This window comes from Protopterus annectens, chromosome 7.part0, assembly GCF_019279795.1.
Source record: "Protopterus annectens isolate FY-2018-M chromosome 7.part0, PAN1.0, whole genome shotgun sequence".
NCBI classification, from domain to species: domain Eukaryota; kingdom Metazoa; phylum Chordata; order Ceratodontiformes; family Protopteridae; genus Protopterus; species Protopterus annectens.
In genome coordinates, this window is record NC_056739.1 from 1625613173 (window position 1) to 1625637819 (window position 24647).

Genomic DNA, 24647 nt, shown 5'->3' on the forward strand with positions numbered 1-24647 from the left:
CTTCTCAGTAATGGGTACCAGTGCTGTCGAGGCCAATCTGGAGCTATTAAAATCATCTTTGGCTTGTCCTGTCTGACCTTTAGGAGTACCTTTGGGAGGAGAGGCAGAGGTGGAAAGGCATACACATGAAGATTGCTCCAATTGAAAGAAAGAGCATCCACTTTCCAAGCTGTGGGATGAAACCTTTTTGTGCAAAACTTTGGCAGCTGGTAGTTTAGTGGAGAAGCGAACAGATCTATGTCTGGAGTTCCCCATAACACTGTCAATTTCTGAAATACATGAGGATCCAATTTCCACTCGTGGGGATCCATAATTCGTCTGCTCAACACATCTGCTAAGGAGTTCTGTGCTCCCGGCAGAAACCTTGCCTGAAGATTTAGCTGTAAACTGAGAGCAGTCTCCCACAAAATCATTGCTTGTCTGCATAGAGGGTAAGAATGTGTTCCCCCTTGCTTGTTGATGTACCACATGACAGTTGTGTTGTCTGTTAGAACCAACACCTGTCCTGGAAGAAGTAAATCCTTGAAAGCTATTAATGCAAACTGGACTGCTAACATCTCCTTCAAGTTGATATGTAGATGTTGAAGTCTGGCAGGCCACGTGTCTTGTACCCACTTTCCATTTAGATGAGCTCCCCAAGCTTTGTCTGAGGCATCTGTCGTTAGAATCTGACTCGCCTCTGGCCGGGTCACAGAGAGTCCCTTGTTTAGGTGACATTCCTGAGCCCACCACAAAAATTCCTTTTGAATGCAAGGTATTATCTGAATGACAGTGTCCATATCTTGGCAGTGCTGTGTCCATACATTTTGAGATACCATTGTAGCTTCCTCATATGCAGTTTGGCATTGGGAAGCACCAGAATACAAGATGCCATGAACCCCAAGGCTTGAAGGACTGTCCTTGCAGTCAGCCTGGACTGATGAGACAATTGATGGAAGTAAAGAGAAAGATTCTTTTGTTTGTCCGGGGTCAAAAGGCCATCTGGGATGCTGTATTCAGTCTCACACCCAGAAAGCACATGTCCTGAGAGGGTACTAGACTGGACTTTATTTCGTTCACAGAATACCCCAGGCATCTTAGCACTGCTATCACATATTGTAAATGAAGAAGAAGTTCGTCCCTTCCTTGGGCCAGAATCAGGCAATCGTCCAAATAAGGATAGATCTGTATCCCTCTTAGCCTGAAGAAAGCTATCACTGGAGCCAGAACCTTCGTGAACACTCTGGGCAGTAGATAAGCCAAAGGGCAATGCAGAGAACTGATAATGAGAAGTCCCAGCCGAAAACGCAGATACTTCCTGCAACTTAGCCTGATAGGAACATGAAGGTAAGCCTCCTTGAGATCCAGAGTCACCATCCAGTGATCTTTGCCCAGCAGAGGTAAAAGCTGTTGTAACGTCGACATTTTGAACTTGGGAATGTCCAGATAAGTGTTGAGGATAGATAAATCCAAAATTGGTCTCCACGTGTTCCCCTTCTTTGGTACTAGGAACAGGCGAGAATAAAATCCTAGGCCCACTTCTGGCAGAGGGACCGGTTGTATTGCCCCTATTTGAAGCAGCAGAGAAATTTGTTTGTGAGCCTCTAGTCTTTGCTGAGGAGGAACGTCCGGCATGCCTTTGAAAGGAGGCAAGGTATGGAAATAAAACTTGTAACCTTGGTGTATGATATCCAATACCCATCTGTCTTGGGTAATCAAACTCCAATTTTCCTTGAAGAGTGCCAACCTTCCTCCCAAAGGTGCTGCCAGGAAAGAAGGATCTGGCAGCTGAAAAGGTAGGTCATTGGGCCTGTTTACGAAAGGACTGGCCCCTGCCCTCACCCGAAGATTGTGCAGGTGAACTCCCTGTTCTAGGTCTGAAGGAGCTGTGAGCTCTGCCCCTACCACATCTAGATCTACCCCTAGACTGCGAATCATAAGAAGGGTACGTCCACCCCTTAGCAGGCCAATTCCTACTAAACTTCGGAGGCTGGACTTGCAAAAAATCTTTCACAGCCTGCATAGATTTAGCCTTGTCCTCCATTTTCTTCAAGACTGACTCCACAGGTGAACCAAACAACACATCAGACTGTAAAGGAGCATCCAAAATCCTTGTCTTAACATGGTCAGATAAATTCTGATCCCTCAGCCAGGCGTGCCTGCGAAGAACTGACCCAGTGGCAGCCACCCTAGACGAGGCCTGTACAGCATCAAAACCACATTGTAAAGAATGCTTACCCACCTGTTCAGAGACATGTACCAAATCTTGTAATTCTTTACACTCAATGCCTTCCGCCAGAGCATCTACCTTAGACTTCAATTGAGAAAGAAGATAGTTCTGATATTTCAACATGTGAAACTGGCAATTCAAAGCCCTCATAGCTAAGGTGGAAGAAGTATAGACTTTCTTTCCCCATCTATCCAAAGCTCTGGCCTCTTTATCTGGAGGAACCGGATTTTTACAACAGAGGCCTTGACACCCTTAGGTCCCTGACTAACAGTTTCTGGGTCCGCCCTAGGACTCTTATAAAGATATTTATGAGCCTCAGGCACCCTGTAATACCTATCCGGTTTAACAGGAGCAGGAGGCAAAGAATCAGGATTAAGTGAAGCCTCTGCAAACACATCTTCCACCACATCCAGAACAGGTGGTATTGCCAAAGGCCTATGCTGGGGTAAAAGCAAAATTCCTAAGCCTTTTCCTGGAATCAGAGAAGTCCTGACCTTCCCACTTAAAATGTTCCCTCATGGAATGAAGAGTCTCTGAAAAGAAAAATCCTCTGGAGGAGAAGCAGAAGGAGTAGAATCATCTACATCAGAATCAGAATAAGGAGAATACTCCTGCAAGTCTTCAGTCAAGACTCTGAAACATCCAAGCCTGCTCAAAACTCCCCAACTCTGGCTCCACCCTAGGCCTCTTATCAGGAGGGGGCAAAGAACCTCTAATCAAAGTAATTAAATCCTCTGCCATTTTAAGCATGTGCTTCTTGGGCACAGACCCTGATGAACTAGGAGTGACACCAACAGAAGCTAAACTTGGCCTGCCTCTGGGAGAAGCCTTGGAAACAGAAGGAGAGGGCCTAACCACCCTAGGAAGAGAGGGGAGTACAGAAACCTGAGAAGCCCCTTCAGCCTGACCTGCCTCCTGAGAGGCCACATCCTGCAATATTAAAGTCTCCCCCTGGGACTCCAGAGAAGCCTCCGGCGGAACCACCGATTCCACTGACGCCTCTAAAGAACCGGCGTCCGGTACGGACGACTCTTCCTGCCTGGGTTTAGCTGCTTTGTCTTTGCGCTTCGAAGAAGCGGCGCGGAGCATCCGGCGGCATATTATAGTTGCACCGCTTCCCGAAGACCAACCTGGCACAATCTAACCTTCGCTTAATAGTGCGCTTATTGAACCTAGCACAAAAGCGACACCCAACAACGTCGTGCTCAGGCCCCAAACAAGGAATACACAAAGTATGATAGTCCCTATGAGGTATCTGTTTCCCACAAGAAATACAGTTATTTACTTTTTCTGACATCCGGTAAACCACTGAGGCAAGAAAAAACTAAAATATTCCCCAACGGGGTACTTAGCCAACTTTGACTCGGTCTGAAACTCCGAATTCGAAAAATTTCAGAATGCCGAACGGCACTTGCAACGCTGCTTCTGCATCGGACCATGCGGCAAAAAAGACTGAGGATATGACGTCGGTCATGCGCATTTGTACCCGGACGTCCTGATGTCAGTCTTAAGCGCCTTGACCGACGTCAGCCTAATACTTTGATATTCGGGCCGACCGAGGACAGCGGACTACCCAAGTGTAAGGACTGCAGCAATGTGAGATGAAGAACATCTGGTACGAGAAACTTTTTACATCACACAGTATATACTGAAGGGTATGGGATCTAGATCCAGGAACATAATTTTTCCTCTGTACTCAGCACTCATTAGGCTGATCATTTAGTATAATGCCCCTTTCTGTTTGTACCTGTCCAAACACTTGCCACAGCTAGAATGACCACAGAGGGGCTCAGAAGGTAAAAATGAATGCCTTAAGAACTGACTTGGCCACTACTGGTAACTAGCAGCAGATTCTGAAGCAGTTGGGTACTATGAGTGGAGCAAGACAAGCCAAAAAACTTACTGGTCACAGAATGCTGAACTCGCCACTGTCTGATCAAATTACTTATCATAAGCCCAATATAAAATAACTGAAGTAATCAGAAAAAGAAGGTACAAGTGTATGTCTCACCTCTGTATGTTCTGCAGATAGTATCAGATTTCATCAAGGAATATTCATAAAATGAAAATAAGATGCCCTGACAGCTGCTCACACCTGGACCTGAAGTGTCAGCATATTGTTAAGAACCATGCTCACAGTGCACACATGGGAAACTAATTCTAGTATAGTCTTCCCATAAAAAATAGGAGGTTACACTGGAAATGCTGTTGGAGGAGCAATTGGGGAGCTTTAAAAAAAAATCACCTGACTGCAACCTCCAATCACATTCTCAGAGGAGTTATTTGCGTCTGGTGACAGTCAAGGATTCGGGATTTCGTCGTGAGAAAGAAAATGCACACACTGAAGTTGAAACCGAAAAATGTATGGTACATTTTCCACTTTCAACAGAAGCAACAGTACATTTTCTTTTCCATTGCGTCGGCTCTGAAAAAAAAAAAGTTGAAGCTAGAAATGAAATGGTACATTCCAACTTGAAAAAACAAAGAACATGGGTTCAAAAGGGAAAAGGGGGGCAGCGTGCACCCCTGCGCCCATGCCTAAATCTGCCACTGTACACTTCACTGTATGAGAAAACTAGGGAACATTAATATACCAGCACAGGTGAGACGGGGTAAATTCCCCCCAGAACATCTTGTTTCTATATTACTAACTCCCAGTATGCAAGTAAACTGAAATAAATGAATGTAATTGCTGAACAGACTTGCTGATGAGACAAAGTTGAAATGAATGTCAAATTCGCTGTTTTGTAAAATTCCTTACATATCCTTTTGTTATTTCTTGGTACAGTTATAGTGCTAGTATCTGGTTTACAGCAGCCACTGCCTGGCATCATGGGAGATAAGTTAATGACTAAAGACCACAGATACTTGTCAAATCACACAGGAAAATACCAACTTCAAATAAAACCACAAGCTGTAATCAAGAGAATTGCAGATAAAAAGTATCAAGTACATTTTCCTACCTGCATCTTCCAGGAAGTAAGTGACAGACATCAGGACCTTCCCTTGTGGCTGTAGATCAAGCTATTAAAAACACACATTGATAAATACATTCAGAAGTACTATGGTAAATCACTATACACACATTTCATATGTCCACTAAATTCTTTTCAATCACAGGAAAGCAAGGCCAATACCTTTTGTGATAAACATTCAATGCCATTTCACAAATTCCTGTGTCGCTAGTACCTACATACAGGTATTACTTGTGAAGGCTCCAACTTCTTGATCAATGATTTAACCCTCCACCTCTACCTCAGTCTATTGTCTCTGGTCACCTGTGACCTTCTTTGTTCTGGCCAGATGGAGCAAGTTTTGTGTTTGTGTGTCTGCAGGGGAAACATATCCACAGCATATCCGCAGATTAGGGTTGCCAACTTTGGAACACACAAAAATTTTACAAAAAAACACCCATTTATACAAATATACATTGCTTCTCTTTCAAAATGAATAATCAAGTTAGTAACAGAAAGAAGCAATAAAGAATATGCTAAATACAAGAGATAAGATAATATACACACATGCTGCATATGTTAAACAATATCTGTAACACTAGTTAGGCAACCGGTATGTTTGTTGAAGCCATTACATTAGACAGCATGGGTTTCTAAAATTATGCAGAGGAAATGAAGACAAGAAGTAGAATGTATAATATTTATACAGTCTTTTCTGGAATATGCATTTTACAATTTTCCTGAATCCACATTTTATTCATTTCTATGATATCATTTATAATGAAGACTGAAAAGTACATGTAATTTTACCACAGGGAACGTAAAGTTTAACTACACAACAAATCCATTGTTTCACATTTATAAGAAAAGAAGACTGTGCACTTCAAAGATGCATCACAAAGAGGACTCCCTTGATTAATGTAACTGTCTGTTAATGGTCACATTTCAAATCACCCAGAATGACAGCTGAAACAAACAAAAAGACTATAGTGACAACATTTAAATGCAAATAAGAAATCCAAGTGAAACGCTGAACATTTTGGGAAATATCAGAAATACGTTCCCTCTTAGAAGTCAGAATGATTTAAAATACCTCAGAAATGCTCTCACGAAAAGTGAATTTCTTGGCAAAGATCTTAATTTCCAGATTTCCTGACTGAAACCCTGATTTTCTGACTGACTGGACAAAATTCTTGTCAAGGGGCATCCCTACCACAGATCCCTCTGGTGAATGAAAAACTTGGGTCACATCTGTTCTAACCTCAGATGCTACTGCTACTACAGTGGGGAGACTTTGGCTAAGCACATCTTGCATGTCTCAATTATTTATGTATCAGTATTCTGCTTAAATCTGCAGTCATTAAAAAAAAATTGCTTACAGTAAAGCAAAACTGAATGCAGAATATTTTTTAATAAGGCTACCAGCAAACAGAAAAACACTGCTATGCCATCCCCCTTCACATATCTGAAGGAGAGCAGAAGACAAACATTTCTCAAATAAAGATTTATACAGCACCCATGTCCACTCCAGAGGAAAGCTGGGAAACTGTACAGAGAAAAAGTCTTACCTGCAAGTAAGTGCAGATCTGGTGAATCTTCTTCTGCTACTGCTAACCTTGCCTTCCAGTCTATAAACAAACATTTTGAAGTAGTGTTTCTTTTGCAGGACCCTGATACAATTCTGAAAATTTTTCTTGGTCTGGAAAAATATTTCAAGAATTCTAAAGGCATTCTGGCCAAGTTCAGTGATGTGATTCTGGATATAAAGCAAGTGAACATTGTGACAGACATGAAACAGTTATGGTATTTTTTTATATTTTCTTTTCATTAGGTAATGAAATGAAAATGTTTGACTTGTTAATTAAAAATGTTAGACTTTACGGCATGATGTATCAGAATGATATTCACTCTTACACGATACCAAGTTGAAGTACTGCTTCCTGGGGGGGGGGGGGGGGATTATAAAATGATGGATGCTTTGGGTTCAGCACAAGTTGTTTTCTCAGATATTTATCACTGTACAAGCCATAGTGTCTTCTATGCTTTCAAATGTGCAGCAGATGGAGTCATATGAGGTGACTAGCTTTTTTTTTTTAGTCCCCTCAAACCTCATTTATACCATCCCTGCCCCCAGTCCCCATGTCTACGCTGGGTCTATGAGCATCCTCTTACCTCCCAGAATTGCTCCAGTGTTGTTGTGGACCTTAAAGGCATCCTGGGGGCACAGCCATCTGAGCCTTTGTCCAATTTTTTTTTTTTTAGTTTATATGTCTTACCCACTGCCCCGACCCAGACCTGCCCCGACCCTCACTAGTTGTGTCCCAGGGCAAGTCCCCTCTTTAGACCATTCCTCCCCATAGGAAGCAACACAAGTGAGTACCCGCCCCCCAGGACAGGCAAGCCCATCTTTCCCTGCCACTGCATCAGTCACAGAGATGCTAATCGAACATCAGTGCATCAAAAGAAGCTGACAGTAAAAAGCACTCCAGACAATTCGAATACTGGCCAAGGCCCTTGCTGCCCCCATAGTGCCTTTTTTAGGCAAGGCTCAAAATTCAAACCCACCTCCGTAAACAACACAAGTAAAAAAATGAGGGTTATGCTACTCAACGCCAGGAGTTTAAATCTCAAAATGTATGCGCTCGAAGCACTCCTAAGTATGGAGAACGTTGACATCTGTGCAGTAACTGAAACCTAGTTCAAGCCTCCAGAGAGCACTCCAGCACTACTGGGCTACAACTCATACCACACATTTCTGCCACAGAACACGAACCGCAACACAAAAGGAGGGGGTGTATCCATATTCATCAAGGATACCCACAACTCCACGTTAGTGGCGCAGCATGACAGCTCTGAGATCATCCATGTGCAACTAACATCGGGCAAATCTGCATTGCAAATTATGGCCTGCTACAGATCACCCTCCATGACCCAGGACCACCACTCCGCCTTTCTGGAGACACTGGAAAACATGAAGGTCCTACTGAACACCCTGATATTCGGCGATTTCAATTACCCTACCATTAACTGGGAAAACTACTTGAGTACAAACTCCCAGACTCAGCGCTTCCTGGAATTTATCAACTCAAATGCCCTGGATCAGCTGGTAAACTCCCCAACCAGATGCCACAACATATTGGACCTGGTCATCACCAACATGGGTGACAGGTGTACCGCACCAGAGGTCAACCCATCACTGGTTATATCAGAGCATAAACTTATCACTCTGGATGTCCACACCCCACCACCACCCCCCAACCAATGAAACCACAGTGAAAAACTTTTCTAAAGCAAACTTCACCTTACTTAAGGCAGAGGTGGTAAGTTTCTTAACCCCCACGCTAAAGGATAACACTGCCCAAGATGCAGAATCCTTTACAATTGCACTCTATGAGCACCTACAAGGATGCATGGATCGTGCCATCCCTAACTCTAGCTAGTATCCTGGCGTGTTCTAACTAAATTGGCGATAATAATAGCTTGTCCATGTATTTAGACATTGCTATACACTAAGGCCTGCCTCTACTAAAAGTCATCAAGTAACTTAATTGAATGTATAAGCTGTTTGTCCTTCTATTGTAACTACCATTTTGAATTATCTTTCTCACTCCTAGGAATATTTATTTGCTATAATTACTGATATTTGAATATCTAACACAGTCTCTGTTTGCTGTAATACATATGTAAACCTGTTAAGTATCATTTGTTTGCTTATCAAAGTACTAAGTGAAGCTTATCATAATCTGCTGACCTTCTACTGCACTATTGCTTCCACTTCACTTTTTATCTTCTCCTCTCTACCACTTTACTCCACACTATAAACTCCCTCCTCCACTCTGCATTCACTACTTTTTGCTCTCTCCTTCTTCCCTTTTCCCCCCTACCCCATTTTTCTAACTTTTTGTTTTTTTCTCACTCTTCTTTTCAGCCGCTCCCCAAGGTGTTATTCCCCTTCTTCACTGCAAAACAGAATATCCTTCCTTTCAAAGAGAGGACGGCGGTGGACAGTCTGCTTGATCTATATTAAGTTTACTGGGATCCTATCTCCCTAAAGAGACTCAGTGTATGTACTCTGTCTTACATATGTTTTACTAGCATCTACTATACTTGAGCAGCATTTCTACCTTGGTATGCGTGAAAGCAGCCTACCAGTGGTCACTGCAAAGCCCCTCCCACCCCATCCTTGGCTTACTGTCTTACAATCTACTCCCCATAATTACCTCTAACTTCTATATAAACTTCTAAGTGGAACCTCATCTCCTGACAGTGCACCTCCCTCCTTTCTCCACTAGGTGGCAGCATACTCCCTATAATTAAGCCCAGCAATAACTTCCCCCTTACTCTCCACTAAATAACTCTGCCTTGAAAGTGTCTCTGCCCCTCACCAAGAAAGACGTATTTTTATCTCCCCTCACACATACCCCTGCTTTAGTAAGTGTCTCTGTCCCACACCAAGAAAGCTGTACTGTTATCTCTCCTTACACATATACTTGTTTTACTAGAAGGTATTCCCCAATATTGAAGAAACTAAGAGTGTTTAGTACAAAGAAAGTTTGTAATCCATATACCTGCACCCTTGCAGTAGTTCTCCTTCTCCTGCCTCAGGTCATTGATTGTTTCTGGGCCTTCCCGCCTTCCTGGCTCTTCCCGCTCCGTTCGCCCTACGGGCTCACTCCGCTCCCCTACCTTGCCCCCAATTCCCACCCATCCCCAGTAGTCCTAGATTTATCCCTAACTCAGTAGTCCCACCCCCCTCCCAAACCAATCAGGATATTCATCACTATTAGGCCTTCTCTATTCTCCAGCCTATCAGGATACACCCTTCACCCTCCCACTTCTCCACCCTATCTACTTCTCTATACCACACCCCCAACACACAATCTCATATCACCTTCTCTTTTAATCATCAACTGTCTCCCGTTACCATGCTCAGCCTTCCTTCCAAAGTACTTCTCTACTCTCCCTTCATCTTACTTCTACTATCACTATACCATTTAACCTCCTATACTAACTCTCTTATGCCCTCTCCCCCTTTGACTCCCCAGCACCACTACACATCACACTTCCACAACATCTCTGCATCTTTAGTTCCCTCCCACCCTCTCCTTCACTTAAAAATAAAACTTGTTCCAATGACTAACAACAACTACAAACTTAAACCAACTCACTACCAACATCATCTAAACATAAATCAAATAAACATATCCCCAACTTTAACTGCCTTCATTTAGCTGGTGACATACACCCCAATCCAGGGCCAAACTTCTCTCCTACTAATCAGTTTTGCTCCAACAATAAAACTACTCACAAAAACCTCAAATTCCTCACAATTAACACACAAAGTTTAAAAATAAATTAACACTCTTCCATGCCTGGCTCTCCCATAACTCCCCAGACATAGCAGCCATCTCTGAAACCTGGCTAAAACCACACATTAATGACTCTGAAATCCTACCTCCAGGATTTCATTCTCTCCAATCTGACCGCAATAGGAGTTGCCTTAATCTACTCTAACCTCCTAACTATGACCCCCATACCCCAATACCATCCCCTCCTTTTAATAATGCCGAACTAGTTATTGATATACTCAAAATAAACAACCACAAAAGCATCTGTATTATTTCCCTCTACATTCCTCCTGGTAACAATACCAATACTTTAGAAGACATCCTCTCATGGTCCTCTCCTATTATTAAACTAGAAACCTTTATTATGGGAGATGTAAACATTGACTGGGGAAAAATCAGTAACCCTAATCCCTCCATTACTATCAACCAATTCAACTTCATTCAACTTACAAACTCCATTACCAGACCTAACAAAACTAACCCCCCTGGCTCCATACTTGACTGGATACTAGTATCACATCCTAACAGTTATAAAATCTGGTGTCAATCCTAACCCATTAGGAGACCACCTCCCTGCCTTCTCCATTCGAGCCACCCCCTCCTCCCCTCTCTCTCACCACTTTATTCAAACTCGTAACCTAACTAACTTTAATCAAACCTCTTTCTCAAACTCCCTGAAGCTAACTGGAACCCCCTAAAAACTTTGCCTCTAGACAAAGCTGTTGAGTATTTCAACTCCACATTCTTAACTATCCTTAACTCCCAAGCCCCAATAAGAAGAAAAATAATCAAAACTAAAACCACTCCTTGGCTCACCAATGACACTAAAAAGATTATGCTTCAAAGGGATAAAACCTGGAAAGCCTACCTTAAATACAAACAACCTGAAATGTTCCTTAAGTTTAAACAACTAAGAAATCTTGCCAAAAAACTAGTCATTACAGATAAAAAATCTTACTACATCAAACTACAAGAAATCCCAAACAGTTCTGGAACTCCATTAACTCCCTCCTTAGACCAGGTACAAAAAGCAATCCCTGTCCTGACACCAGCAAATCTGACACAGGTAATTGCCTCACTATTCAATACCTTCTTTACCTCCTCTATTGCCGAACTAACCAAGACTTTCACTAACAACCCTTCCCCCCCCCAAATCAATATTCCATTCCCTTTTAAGCCCCACACACTTTCAACCTCAAACCAGTACACACCAACCTAATAAAGAAACTGCTCTATAAGCTAAAGCCTTGCTCCAATGCCCCTGATAACATCCCATCCTCCTTCCTAAAGATAGCTTCTGACTCCATAGCATTTCCCATCAGCATCCTAATAAATAGGTCTTTGGTGCCTTCTGTGCGGAGTCTGCATGTCCTCCCTGTGGTCGCGTGGGTTTCCTCCGGGTGCTCCGGTTTCCTCCCACATCCCAAAGACATGCTGCAGGTGGATTGGACACTCTAAATTGGCCCTAGGTGTGCGTGTGAGTATGCCTTCTGTGGAAGGTTGGGCGCCGGGCTGGCAACTCGACACCGTAAAACTCCACTGCCATTCAATGTGCGGACAGGTGATCCGCTGTGGCGACCCCTAACCGGGATAAAGCCGAAAGAAGAAGAAGAAGAAGAAGATCCTAATAAATAGGTCTTTACTCGAATCCTATGTACCCAAACTCTGGTGTTCTGCTTTCATTCTTCCACTTCACAAAGGAGGGAAAACTTGTAACATCTCCAGCTTCCATCCCATTGCCATCCTCTCCCCTATATCCAAAATCCTAGAAAAATGTATCCACCTACAGCTCATGCCTTTCCTTACTGAACACCAACTACTCTCTCCCACCCAGCACGGCTTCCGCCCTGGACACAGCACTAACACTGCCCTTCTCTCCTTCCTTCATTCTGTGAATTCTGCACGTGACTCCGGTAACTTAGTGTCATCTGTTCTACTAGACCTATCCAAAGCCTTTGACACCATCTCCCACTCCCTCCTTCTAAACCACCTCTCTGACCTCAACCTGAGCCAAAAAGCTCTTTGCTGGTTCTCTAGCTACCTTTCAAACAGGTCCCTAGCTGTGAAATGGGGCCAAGCAACGTCTACCTTCCTTCCTACCCCTACCGGAGTACCTCAAGGTTCCATTCTTGGCCCATTACTATTCAATATCTTTATTAACAACTTTCATAAAGCCATCCCCAACACCACAATTGTGCAATACGCTGATGATTCCACTCTGATCTGCCAGGCACCAACCCAAACAGCATTTTCAACCACTGAAAACTGGATGTTCCAAAACCATCTCTCCCTAAATGCCAACAAAACCAAAATCCTGCTCTTCTCCCCCTCCAAATCGTCAACTCTTGATAAAAACTCTTTCCAAATAACCAGCCTTAACAACTCCACGATTGAAATAGCAATCTCCACTAAACTTCTTGGTGTTATAATTGATGACCAGCTCAAATTCAATATTCATACTCAACTAAACATAAAAAAAAACACACATAAAACTTGGCCTACTGTATAGAAACATCCACTTTCTGTCCCCTTCCACTAGACTAACCCTTGCCTCTACTTACCTCCTTCCATCTCTACTATATGGCGCTCCTCTGCTCACTAACATATCATCTACCCTTGCCTCCAAATTGGAACAATGCTACAATAAAATCTCCAAATTCGCCACTAAATCCAAATCCTCCTCATCACTGCACCTCCCTTCACTCTCTAAACTGGCTTGAACTCCCAAATCATCTTAACTTTCTCAAGCTCACCACAGCCCATAAACTAGTGTTCCATCCTACTAACTGTCCTGCACTTTCCAATATTTTTCAACCCTATACTCCCCTCCGATCCCTTAGATCATCTCACCAAAACCGGATCACAGTACAAAAACCAAAGCGCCCAGCAGGCCAACTTCTCTTATCCTTTACCCTTGCAAAAAAATGGAATGCCCTACCCACCTCCCTAAGAACCTGCAACAACCTAGCCAACTTCAAAACCCAACTTTATTCTCACCTTTATCTAAATAGGATACGCAACTGTACCCTTCAACCTACACCAGTCCAATTATCCTCCCCTTTCTCTCCAGGCTAACCTCTACACCTTCCTAATCCTCCTCTAAGCTCACTTCCTCCTCTAAGCTCACTTAAAATTCTAAATGTAGTAGCTACTAAAGCATTTTTGCACTATATGCTTAAGCTACCCAGACAAACCTCCTTACCTTCATCTCCTCTTCTAAAATACTAATTGCATAAGCTTCTAAACATTAAAGTTTTTAATGATTTAATTTTTCTTCTGTGCTTTTTCATTGCTTTTTATACATATGGCAATCTTTTTCTCGCTGAACTTAACTGAAATTGTTAATACTTTTTGCTTATTGAGCAATCTGATATTGGTATTGTAGACTATTTTTGTAGCATCCTGTTAATTGTAACGTTATCTGTGTCTGAACTCTTTCTTGTAATTAAAATTGTTGTTTATGAGGAGCTTTTCTCCCCGGGCCTCCACTGAAAATGCGCCCCCAAGCCCAGTGGTCCTCCCCGGTAATCAAACTGAAATAAATAAATAAAAACATAAAACCAAGACTCACTCCCCTAAGAGAAGGAAACCAGTCTGTTGGACCCCTGCCATAAACAGGTTATACAACAAAAGGAGGAAACTAGTTCAGAAAAAAAGCAAATCCCAAGAAGGAAAGACATCCCTGATCAGTATCAGTAAGAAACTAAGGTCCCTCATAAAATCATCCAAGGCTAACTTCGAAAGAAAAATAGCCAAGGATTCGAAAGAGAGCCACAAAGCCTTCTTTAGCTATGTCAAGAATCTAAGTGGCAACTTGCAAATATGCTCTGAGCTAGTGCAAAACAGCACAAAATATACTGAACCTACTGATATTGCCAACATCCTGGCAAATAGATTCAGTGCAAACTTCACCTCCCTCTCACCTCAAAAGGGCCCACAAGAATACCAGAAAAGTGTAGTGTCCCAGAAATCACAGCAGCACAGGTGAAAACAGCCCTTCCAAAAGCCAAAAACACAGCATCAATGGGGCCAGATGGTGCCCTAGGCTGCATCTTGCACGAACTACAGAACAAACTAACCCCCCCACCTAAACACACTGTTCACCCTCAGCCTCTGCACAGGCTACGTGCCCATAGAATGGTGCACAGCAACGGTTATTCCGCTCCACAAAGGAGGGGCCACAACTGACCCTGGTAACTATCGCTCCATAAGCCTGACTAGCCTAGTCTGCAAGGTTATGGAGCACATCATCATGGAACTCATTAACAAAGACATTGGGAACCTCCAAACACTTGACCCGACCCAGTTCGGCTTTAAGGGCAGATCATGCCTACTAAACCTGATTGACTTCTTTGAGACAGTCACCAAGGCCATAGATGAGGGAAAGGTGGTTCACACAGCCTACCTTGATCTCGCCAAGGCGTTCCACACCATTCCTCACTCAGGTATTATAGAAAAACCCACCAGCCTGAACATAAACCCCTATATCACAAGATGAGTTCTCAATTGGCTAACAGACAGAACTCACACAGTAAGAATAGCGGGCTCCAGGTCCTACTCCAAACCAGTCACAAGTAGTGTCCCACAAGGCTCGGTCTTGGGACCCCTACCGTTCGGCATATACTTCTCAGAAGTACAGGCAAACACAGGAGGACTATGGCTAACCAAGTTCGCCAATGACTGCAAATTGGGAATCATAATTGACTCTCCGGCTGACACGGACATCTTTCAAAAAGGCCTTACAGTACATTGTCTTGCACACAGAGAGAAATAAAGTTATAAAATATCAGGATCTGCAGGCAGAAATGAGAGCATGTGGAAGAAAGATATCCAGACAATTCCAATAGTAGTAGGAGCAATGGGTCTTATAAGACTTGGGAATGTGGTCCATTCCTGTCATGGTATTAGAAACCCAAAAGATTTGGAGAAATTAAAAAAATAGCCTGAGCTAGATTGGTAGAATACCATAGTTTAGAAAAAAAGATTAGAGTCCTGGAGCCCCTGGAGAATAGTCCTAACAAAGCCTGCTCTGGACCTAGAAAGAGAATATAACTTGTAGTGCTTGATGAAGTTGTGTACAGATGACCAAATTAGCTATTTATTTTATTTTGTTTGATTACTGAGATGATTCGAATAGGCCATGCAAGACCCCTTTTCAGTGGAGCCATGCTCCACAAAATTACACATTATAAAAATAAAAGAAAGAAACGTAGGCAATACTGAAAAATATAACCCAACACAACATGACAAAGTTAATGAATTATCACAAAAAGAAGTTATGTCTTACCATAACGTTCCCTCTGGGTTGTTGATCTTCTTTCATTCATCAATGATGGGTTCGGTTCTGTGCCCTTGGAACCGAGTCGACCTAGTACCAAGCATAAGCCAGTCAAAAACTCTCGAGCTAAGCTTTTACCCACAATGCCTTCTCCCTGTTAGCTCAGATCGAGTTTGCCCATGTTATACAAGTAAAGCAGAGGCCATTTCTGCACAAATGTCTTAAGACACCATTTGGACCCAAAGTATCCCCAGGAGCCTTTGACGGGTGAAGGAGGGTGGGAAGTTATGAATGACAGAAGATCAACAACACAGATGGAACGTTATGGTAAGACATAACTTCTTTATCTGATGTTGTTAAACTTCTTTCCATTCATCACTGATGGGACAGAATCCCCAACTACCTGGAGATCCTAGGGCAGCCCTTATGGAAGACCATTCCTGAGTACCAGGCAACTCTCCCTCTGGAGACCACATCCAATTTGTACAGCCCAAGTGGCTACTGCGCAAATGTCATCCACAGAAGCCCTGGAATGGAAGGCTACAGAAGTTGCCATAGATCTAGTGGAATGGGCTTTAATATTCTCTGGCATAGGTTATTTTGCAAAAGAGAAAGTGAAATGTATGTAGTCCCTTAGCCATTTTGATAAAGTGACCTTGGAGACAGAACTTCCCATTCTCAGCCCAGAAAAGGAAATTAAACTTTGGTCAGTCTTATGTATTGTTTTGGTCCTGTCGAAATAAAATCTCAATTGCCTGTGTACATCCAAGAAATGTAGGCAGTATTCTCCTTTATTAGAAAAGTTTGGGAAAAATACTGGTAGGTCAATAAACTGACTGACGGAAAAGTCAGAAACAACTTTGGGGAGAAAAGATGGGCTCGTCCAGAGTGACTCTGTCCTTGTGGAAGATTAGCTAGGGTCTTTTGGTGCACAATGCCTGCAACTCTGAAATTTGTCTGGCTGACATGATGGCTACCAAGAAGACCGATTTCCATGACAAGAATATGAGATCACATTTCGTTGTGGGTTCAAAGTGGGGAGTCGAGTCAAAGACTGGAGAACTAATGTGAGGTTCCATGGCTCTATAGGCTGTCTGATTGGAGGCCTAATGTGAGGAAACTCCTTTGAGATAAGTTTTACGTAAACTCAGTGATATTAGAGGAGTACCATCCAGCCCATTATGGTAATTTGAAATCGCCGCCAGATGTACACATATGGTAGAGGCTGCAGCTCCAACTTCAAAAAAGTTAGATAAATATTGTAAGACCGCTGTGACTGAAGCCGAATACGGATCTAGCATCTTTTCCTTTGACCAAATAGAAAACCTTTTCCATTTGTCCCGATATAGTCTTCTGGTGGATGGTTTATGAGAGGCCAGAATAATGTCATGAACAGGTGAGGTGAGATCATCCTGCCTGGCAACTAATGGAAGTGGAGAAACCAAGCTGTCAGCTTGAGCCTGGACAGATTTGGGTGACTCAGCCCTTGGGGGGGTGAGAAATCAGGTCTGGAAGAGGGTCCAGAATTCACAGTGGATATAACAGATGATGCCAAAGAAAGGGGAACCAAACTTGTTGAGGCCAAAAAGGGGCTATGAGGATCACTTTGCACTTCAACCGAATAGCTTTCTTTATGAATTGTGGAATCAGAGGAATGGGGGGTAGGCATAAAGAAGTCCTGTGGGCCAATCGTGAATCAGAGCATCCCTCGGTGACTCTCCCTTTGGGGAGAAATAGGGCAAAATAGGTGCTGCATTTTTTGTTTGATGGGGAGGTGAAGAGGTCGCAGCAAGGCTGGCCCCAACAGCTGAAACGTTCTGCCGCTACTTCAGGATTGAGAGACCACTCTTGGGACAAGAGAATACATCTGCTCAACTTGTCTGCAATCAGAAAGTGGTTGGAAGCTATTACCCACTGCCAAAATCTCATGGCCTCTCGACACAGAAGGTTGGACTTGGTTCCTCCTTGCTTGCTGATGTACCATACTATTAAGATATTGTCTGAATTGCAGTTGTTCTAGAAGGAAGAACAAGTTGGAATGCTTGCAACGCTAACAGCACCGCTCTCAGTTCTAGAACGTTAATATGCAGGTTGGCCTCCAACATGGTGGACCATGTGCCTTGGACTGTCTTTCCCTAGAAATGGCCCCTCTCACCTTATCAGGGAAGCATCCGTGATCACAATGGTCTTGGGCTGAGGGGACTGGAATGGGCGGCCCCAAAGTTCTGTGTCTGGCCTCATCCACCAAAGAAGGTCCTGCTTGCAAATGTTGGTTATCTGAATCTGAAAACAGAGGGTGATGGTTCGGGAACCACTGAGAGAGAAGAAGCCATTGTAGAATTTGCATGTGCAGTTTCGCAAGAGGCACTACTGGTATGGAAACTGCCATGGATCCTAAGACCTGAAGAACCTCTCTCACTGAGACTTTGGTTTGACAGAGTATAACCTGGAGCTGAAGCCTCAGTCTCTGGAGTCTGTGAGCTGGGAGTGACACCAGACAGGATCAGGTGTCAAAGACTGCTTCGATGAATTCTATCTGCTGGGCCGGAGTAAGGTTGGAAGTCTCCCAGTACAAAGTTATCCTCAATATTTCTGCCAGAGAAAGGGTGAATTGCAGGCCTGTTACCAGAAGATGCTTGGTGGGGGCAGTAAGGAGCCAATCATCCAAATATGGAAACACTCGGAATCCTTGCAGTCTCAAGTGAGCTGTAACCACTGCCATGCACTTTCTGGGGGCTGTAGAGAGAGCGAACATCAGGGCATGAAACTGGTAATGACTGGCTCCTAGCCAATAGCGAAGTAGACTCCTGGAGTGTTTGTCCATTTTGATGTTGTAATACGTGTCCCGGAGATCTATCGAGCACATCCAATTGCCTTCCTTTAGAAAAGGGAGAATGGACTGAACCGTGACCATCCAGAATTTGGTTTGGGCAACAGACTTGTTCAAACTGCTGAGATCCAGAATGGGTCTCCAGTCCCCTGTCTTTTTTGGCACCAAAAGAATCTTGAGTAAAATCTGGATCCGCATTGGTCTCGTGGGACTAGTTGGATGACTTTTTTTGATACAGCTTTTTTATTTCTGAAGCTGCTTCTTCCCTCTGACTGGGTAGAACATTGGGAAGTTTCGTTGGAAGTTTTGGATAAGTGATGAGGGGAATGGTGTTAACCTCTGGTAATGATATTCTGCACCCAATGATCGGTGGTAATAGAGTGCCAGGCAGCTTGGTTCAGAGAGAAATGACCAGCGACTGCTTCCAGAGGAAAGCAATCAGGCCGCTCTTCAGTAGTGCTGGTAAGGCTGCACAGAGGAGTCGTCTCTGGGGCCTTGGTTACGTGGACCCCCTCTGCCTCCATAGGGATGTCTTCCAGAATTGTTATCCCCTCTGCCCCTGGGGGTATCATCTCCACGTGTGGCATGGAAAGGACCCTGAGATTTTTTATGCCACATCTTTCCACTCCTCTGGTTTCTGGAAAAGGAACATTGAGGGTTGGAAAAATGAAGACGTATGGCAGACATGGTCTTACTGTCCTGCTCACACCTGGCCAGTGTCCTTTACCTTGGAGTCAAACAGCAAAAATACTTCGAAGGGAGCATTCAGAAGGGAAGACTTGAAGGGATCCATGAGGTCACAAATGCACATCCAGGCATGACGTCTCATAACTATGCCTGAACCTGCAGCTCTAGCCTCCCCTTCAGTTGCGTGTGAAAGCAACCTCATGGACGAGTTGGAGATCGATTCCAGGGTAGTGAGCTGCGGGGCAACTTTGTCCCTTACCTCATCAGACCCCTGTCCTGTGAGTGTTCCAGAGAGTTCAGAGATCAAGTCTCTTTGGAGCCTCATAAAATGTGCCAAGTAGTTCAAGGACCGTATGGCAAAGATCGCTGATGCAAAGACTCGCTTCCCCAATCTGTCCATGGCCCGGTACTCTCTGTTGGGTGGGTGGACAGTAGGACTCTCTTCAGCTAGATCCTTTTTTATGGCCACCACCATCACCATAGCATTGACTGGTAAACTTCTGGACCAATGTGGGTTTTCCTCGGGTGGAGAAAGTATCTTGTCGGGTCTCCGAGGGATCACCTCAACAGAATCATGGTGCTTCCAGGCATGCTGCACCGTGAGCTGAACTAGCTCGTCTGCAGGCAGGGTCACCCAAAAGGTAGATGGCTGGGCACGGAAAGCCTGCAGGAACATGGACTCCTCAGAAGAAGAATTAGCGGGCTTCCAGTCACCCCTCTGTTTCAGCATTTCAAGGAGACCCTTCACCATCATCGAAATCGGGGTTCTCTGTTAGAGACTCCTCAGGTGAGTTGACATGCTTCCTCTTGCATGATCTCTTCAATGGGGGGCTCCTCAGTGGGGGCTTCTGAGGAGGACTCTGAAGAGTGGGAAGGTACCCTGTACAGGGGGTTACTGCAGTTTCCCTGCCCGGTGTTCCGGGGAGATGGCCTGTGGCAGCTGTAGTTCAGGGGGAGAAATCTGGGGTTCCGACATTGGTGGAATGCTTTCAGAAGCAAGTGCCCTCTCCATCACATGGAAAGCAGGTCTGCCTGAAGAGGGATGGGATCCCAGAACAGAGAAGGGCAACCTCAGAACCAGGGTCACACCCCAGTCCACCAAACCCGCTCCAGAGGATGGAGCCTCAAGCAGGATCGCGCAGACAAAGCTCCTGGCTCCGAGGATGAAACCGAAGAAACACTTGGGACCATGCCACGAACCGAACAACCTGCAGCCCAATCATGGGGTTGAGGAAGGACTGGTTCAGCAGGAACCGAGGACCAAAGGGACAGTCCCGGAGCCTCAGTGAGGTCCACTACAGGCGCCAAGATGGGGGGGGGGGGTTCCAAAAAGGATGTCGGAGCAGGAGTCTTTGGAATCAAACTGGTCAAAGGAGGGGAATAGGATGGAGTCTGTGCAGAAGTCAACCCAAGTTCTGCATGAGGATAGGTCCTGGAAGTTGTGGATATGCCCCTGGCTGCCAACAGCTGATCCACAAGACACATCACATCAAGTTCTGAAAAGGCTCCTGGTGGATCTAGTGGATACTCCCAACGGAGAGTCAGGTTGATCTAGTAACTGGCTATACACTTGGCCTAGAAACAGGTCTATGGATGGAGAGTATCTGGTCCGTGGTGTGGAATCGACTGACACCAATATCTCAAGTTTGGAGACAGGAAGCTGTGGGATCAAATCCATTCTTGTCAGGGCCATAAAAGAGCTCTGTGCCAAAGAGGCACTAGGAGCCGATAGGGGAGGTTCAATCGTCACTGCAGAGATAGGCATCAAAGGGGTGCACTCTGCAGAAGCGGCATCCGGTGCCAAAGTCGTAGTAGGCGAGGTGGGGTCTATAGTCAGTGCCGTAGACAGTATCGGAGCCAAAGCTGGTGCTGATATAGTAACAGTCGTAGTACCTGGAGCAGATGACGTCAGTGCCGATGAGGCAGATTTATGCTCCGAAGATGGTTTTTGTACTTTAGGTTTCACAGACTTACCCTGGTCACCTGAGGGTGAAGAGGGAACCGAATGGGGCCTTTTCTTATCCTTCCTAGGAGGGGTTGAGACCGCTGTTGCAGAAAGGGCCTCTGAAAAGGGTGACTTAAGTAGGTCCCCTTCAGTAGTAACTTATTCTTGCGCTCATTCAGAGTGCGCTGGCTGAAACATTGCCAAATCACACAGGGAGGTTGCACCAAAAGATGGGGCACCCCCAAGCAACAAACACAATCACCATGAGAGTCACTATTTAGAAGATTACCATTACACAAAGTACAATGCTTGAAACCCAATGTACCCTTCTTATCAGACATCATGAAAAGTTAAACACAACAATCAAAGTCCTTAGAGAAAAATGTAAATTCTACTTTCTCTATGTCTAAACCCATCTAAATACACACAGTATCGATCCAAAGAGTCAAAAACACACAACTAGACAGAAAAAGGGAAGGAGAGAAGAAACACCAGCAATGGTATTCAAGCAATACTACAAGGCTAAAGAGAGAAGGCTGTACCACCAATGGTACTTAAAAGATTACCAAATGGGTAGAAGAAGAACTGAAAAAGGTGTAAATCTAACTGTAAATAAAAAGAGTAATGAATATAAGTCACAAACAACAAGAAAATAGGCAAATTTTTCCACAAGATATCAAAAAGTTTCCACTTAGCTGAGAGCTCGGTGGAAATGCAGCTTTACAGCTATGCAGCAAATGAGATCTGAGGTAACAGGGAGAAGACCATTGTGGGTAGAAGCATAGCTTGAGAGTTTTTGGCTGGCACGAACTTGGTACTAGGCAGACTTGGTTCCGAGGGCTCGGAACCGAACCCATCAGAGATGAATGGAACGAAGATTAACATCATCAGATTGATTATTTTCAGAAAAAGAGAGAAAGCATAGTTACAAAGCATTGTAAGATTATTATTGTATAAAGAGAAGAAAGAATATGGAGGAGTGTTTTAATGACAGTGGAGAAGATTAAAATTAGGAAAACAGAGAGCAATGAAGCATTATTAAAGGAAAGGCTGTTGGAGCAGTTTGCAGAAGGGGACAGTGTAAGTGCAAAGACAACAAATTAGAGTTGCAAGACAGTAAGACTTGAGAGTTCTAGGATAATAAAGGGGAGACATCATGATTAAAGAGAAAGGGGGTGGATGTAATATATGAACAGCTGCAGAGGAAAAGGGCATGTAATAGTGAGTTTAGCTAGGCAAGGATGTACAAGAACAGTGGCAGGAATTAAATAAGTATTCCTTTAGTTTGATTTTGTAACAGATGGGGAAGATAGTAGTAGGCAAGGAGTCCCATCATTTAGATACATGTATGGAATATAGAGAGTCACCACAGGTATTCTAAGATTTTCTTGACCTGAAGTAGATTTGTGTGTCTAATGAAGAAAGGAGCCTTGTTGGAGTGTAGCACCACAGGAGTGGAATAAGGTATATTATACCATGATCCCCACAAAACGTGCACGCTGATTGGCCAGTGTGCCCGTTGTAAATCGAGTTATACTAATGGAAAAAGGTCCGGTCGCCCGGACTTTTTTCCATTAGTATAACTGTTTTTTTTTAAACACTGTCTCGCTATGTTAAATGGGTTTAACATAGCGAGACAGCTTTAAAATAAGCAACGGAGATCTCCGTTGCTTATTTTAAAGCTGTCTCGCCATGTTAAACCCATTTAACATAGCGAGACAGTGTTAAAGCAACGGAGAAAGCAAGATCTCCGTTGCTTTTTAATCTCGCTATGTTAAATGAGTTTAACATAGCGAGACAGTTTTAAAATAAGCAACGGAGATGTCCGCTGCTTATTTTAAAACTGTCTCGCCATGTTAAACTCATTTAACATAGCGAACACTAAAAGCAACGGAGATCTTGCTTTCTCCGTTTTGCCCACAACTCTGATGTACTGCGCAGGCGTGCAGTACATCAGAACTGCCGCGGATGCCAGACATCTGCAGAAGGGCAGTAAACAGGCATTATACTATGCCATTATTTAAGAAAAGTAACAGTTTCTTTCTTAAATAATGTCATATATAATAGCAATAACACGCCTGGGTGTGGGTAATGCTAAATTACCCACGGTTGGCTTTGTTTGGTCCTCGGGCCGCCTCGGGACCAAACCACGCCAACCGTGGGTAAATTTAGCATTACCAACACCCAGGCGTGGGTTATTGCTATAGAATACACTTCCTTCCTGACAAACTCCTATGTGCCACTTTTAGCTGTGGATACCTGATATTTTTTGTGAATGTGAGTACTAAACTGTGATAAGCTGAGTTATGTAATTGGGTAGCAAATTCGACAGTTCTGTTGTAGTGCTATTCTAGCTTTCAGATTGATATTACATTAATGTTTGTAAAGGGAGGTAAGGCACATAGTATGTTTAATTAGGAGACAGGATGTAGCAATTTCTCTGCATGGTTGTGCAGTATAAAAGTAATCAAGTTTGGTAAAGGAGGTCTAATTTATAAAGAGTGGTTCTTAGCAAGTATTAAATATGTTTGTCAACTTAATGGGATCATCTAGGATGAGCCCTAGTAGTTTGGTTTCTGAAACTTTTTCTAGTTGAACATTTTAACGAGAGGTTGGACAAACTGGAGTTTTTGTCTGTGTAGATCTAAGAATACAGAGCACTATTTTCGTTTTATTGTGGTTTAGAAGTAGTTGTGAGTAAGACAGATAGGTTTCTGTACATGTGAATGACTTTTCAGTGATGTTTTGTACTGAGGGTAAGGAGGAGGATGAACAGGATCAGAGTACCATCATCTGCATATTGAATTAATGTATGAACTGAAGCAGAAATACAAATAATGAAAAAAGTGAATGGTAAAGGTCCAAGAACGGAACTTTGTGGTACACCTGTAGGCACTTTTAAGTAAGCAGAAAAAGGATAGTGCCATTTGACTTATTATGAATGGCTGTTGAGGTGGCTGATGAACCAGCTAAGAAAAGTAGTGCAGAAATCTTGTGAGTGTACAGTATGGCATAATTTTTGATAGGGGAAAGTATCAAAAGCTTTGGAAAGATTAAGTAAGACTGTGGACATGCATTTGTTTCATTTATCTCTGGGTAAACAATATTAAAAGATGACAGTGGGGCTGTGATTGTACTATGATTGGGTTGAAAGCCATGCTGAGTATGTGAGGGGAGATTGACTGCAGGTACTGAAAAACCTGGCTACAGATGCACCTTTCAAGTATTTTTAACAAAGGTGAGAGAATAGCCAATGGCATGGAAATTTGACACTTCTGTGGAACTGCCACCTTTCTGTAAAGGTAGAATATGATACTGTTTCTTTACTGTGGGGGCAGTGGCTTCAGATATAAAACTATTGATGAGTATGGAAACTGGATACGAGAGAGGAGTGGC

The 24647-nt window shown here is 43.6% G+C and overlaps 1 protein-coding gene across 4 annotated transcripts in view; it reads right to left on the reverse strand.

Annotated features, from left to right (window-relative positions):
- Positions 1–24647, reverse strand: part of PRKCD (protein kinase C delta) — a 2080121-nt gene that overhangs the window by 1398742 nt on the left and 656732 nt on the right. For all 4 annotated transcript variants that reach the window (XM_044078172.1, XM_044078174.1, XM_044078171.1 and 1 more), the window contains exon 5: positions 5173–5233. In XM_044078172.1, the coding sequence (XP_043934107.1) occupies positions 5173–5233 (61 nt within the window). The remainder of the gene's footprint in view (positions 1–5172; positions 5234–24647) is intronic.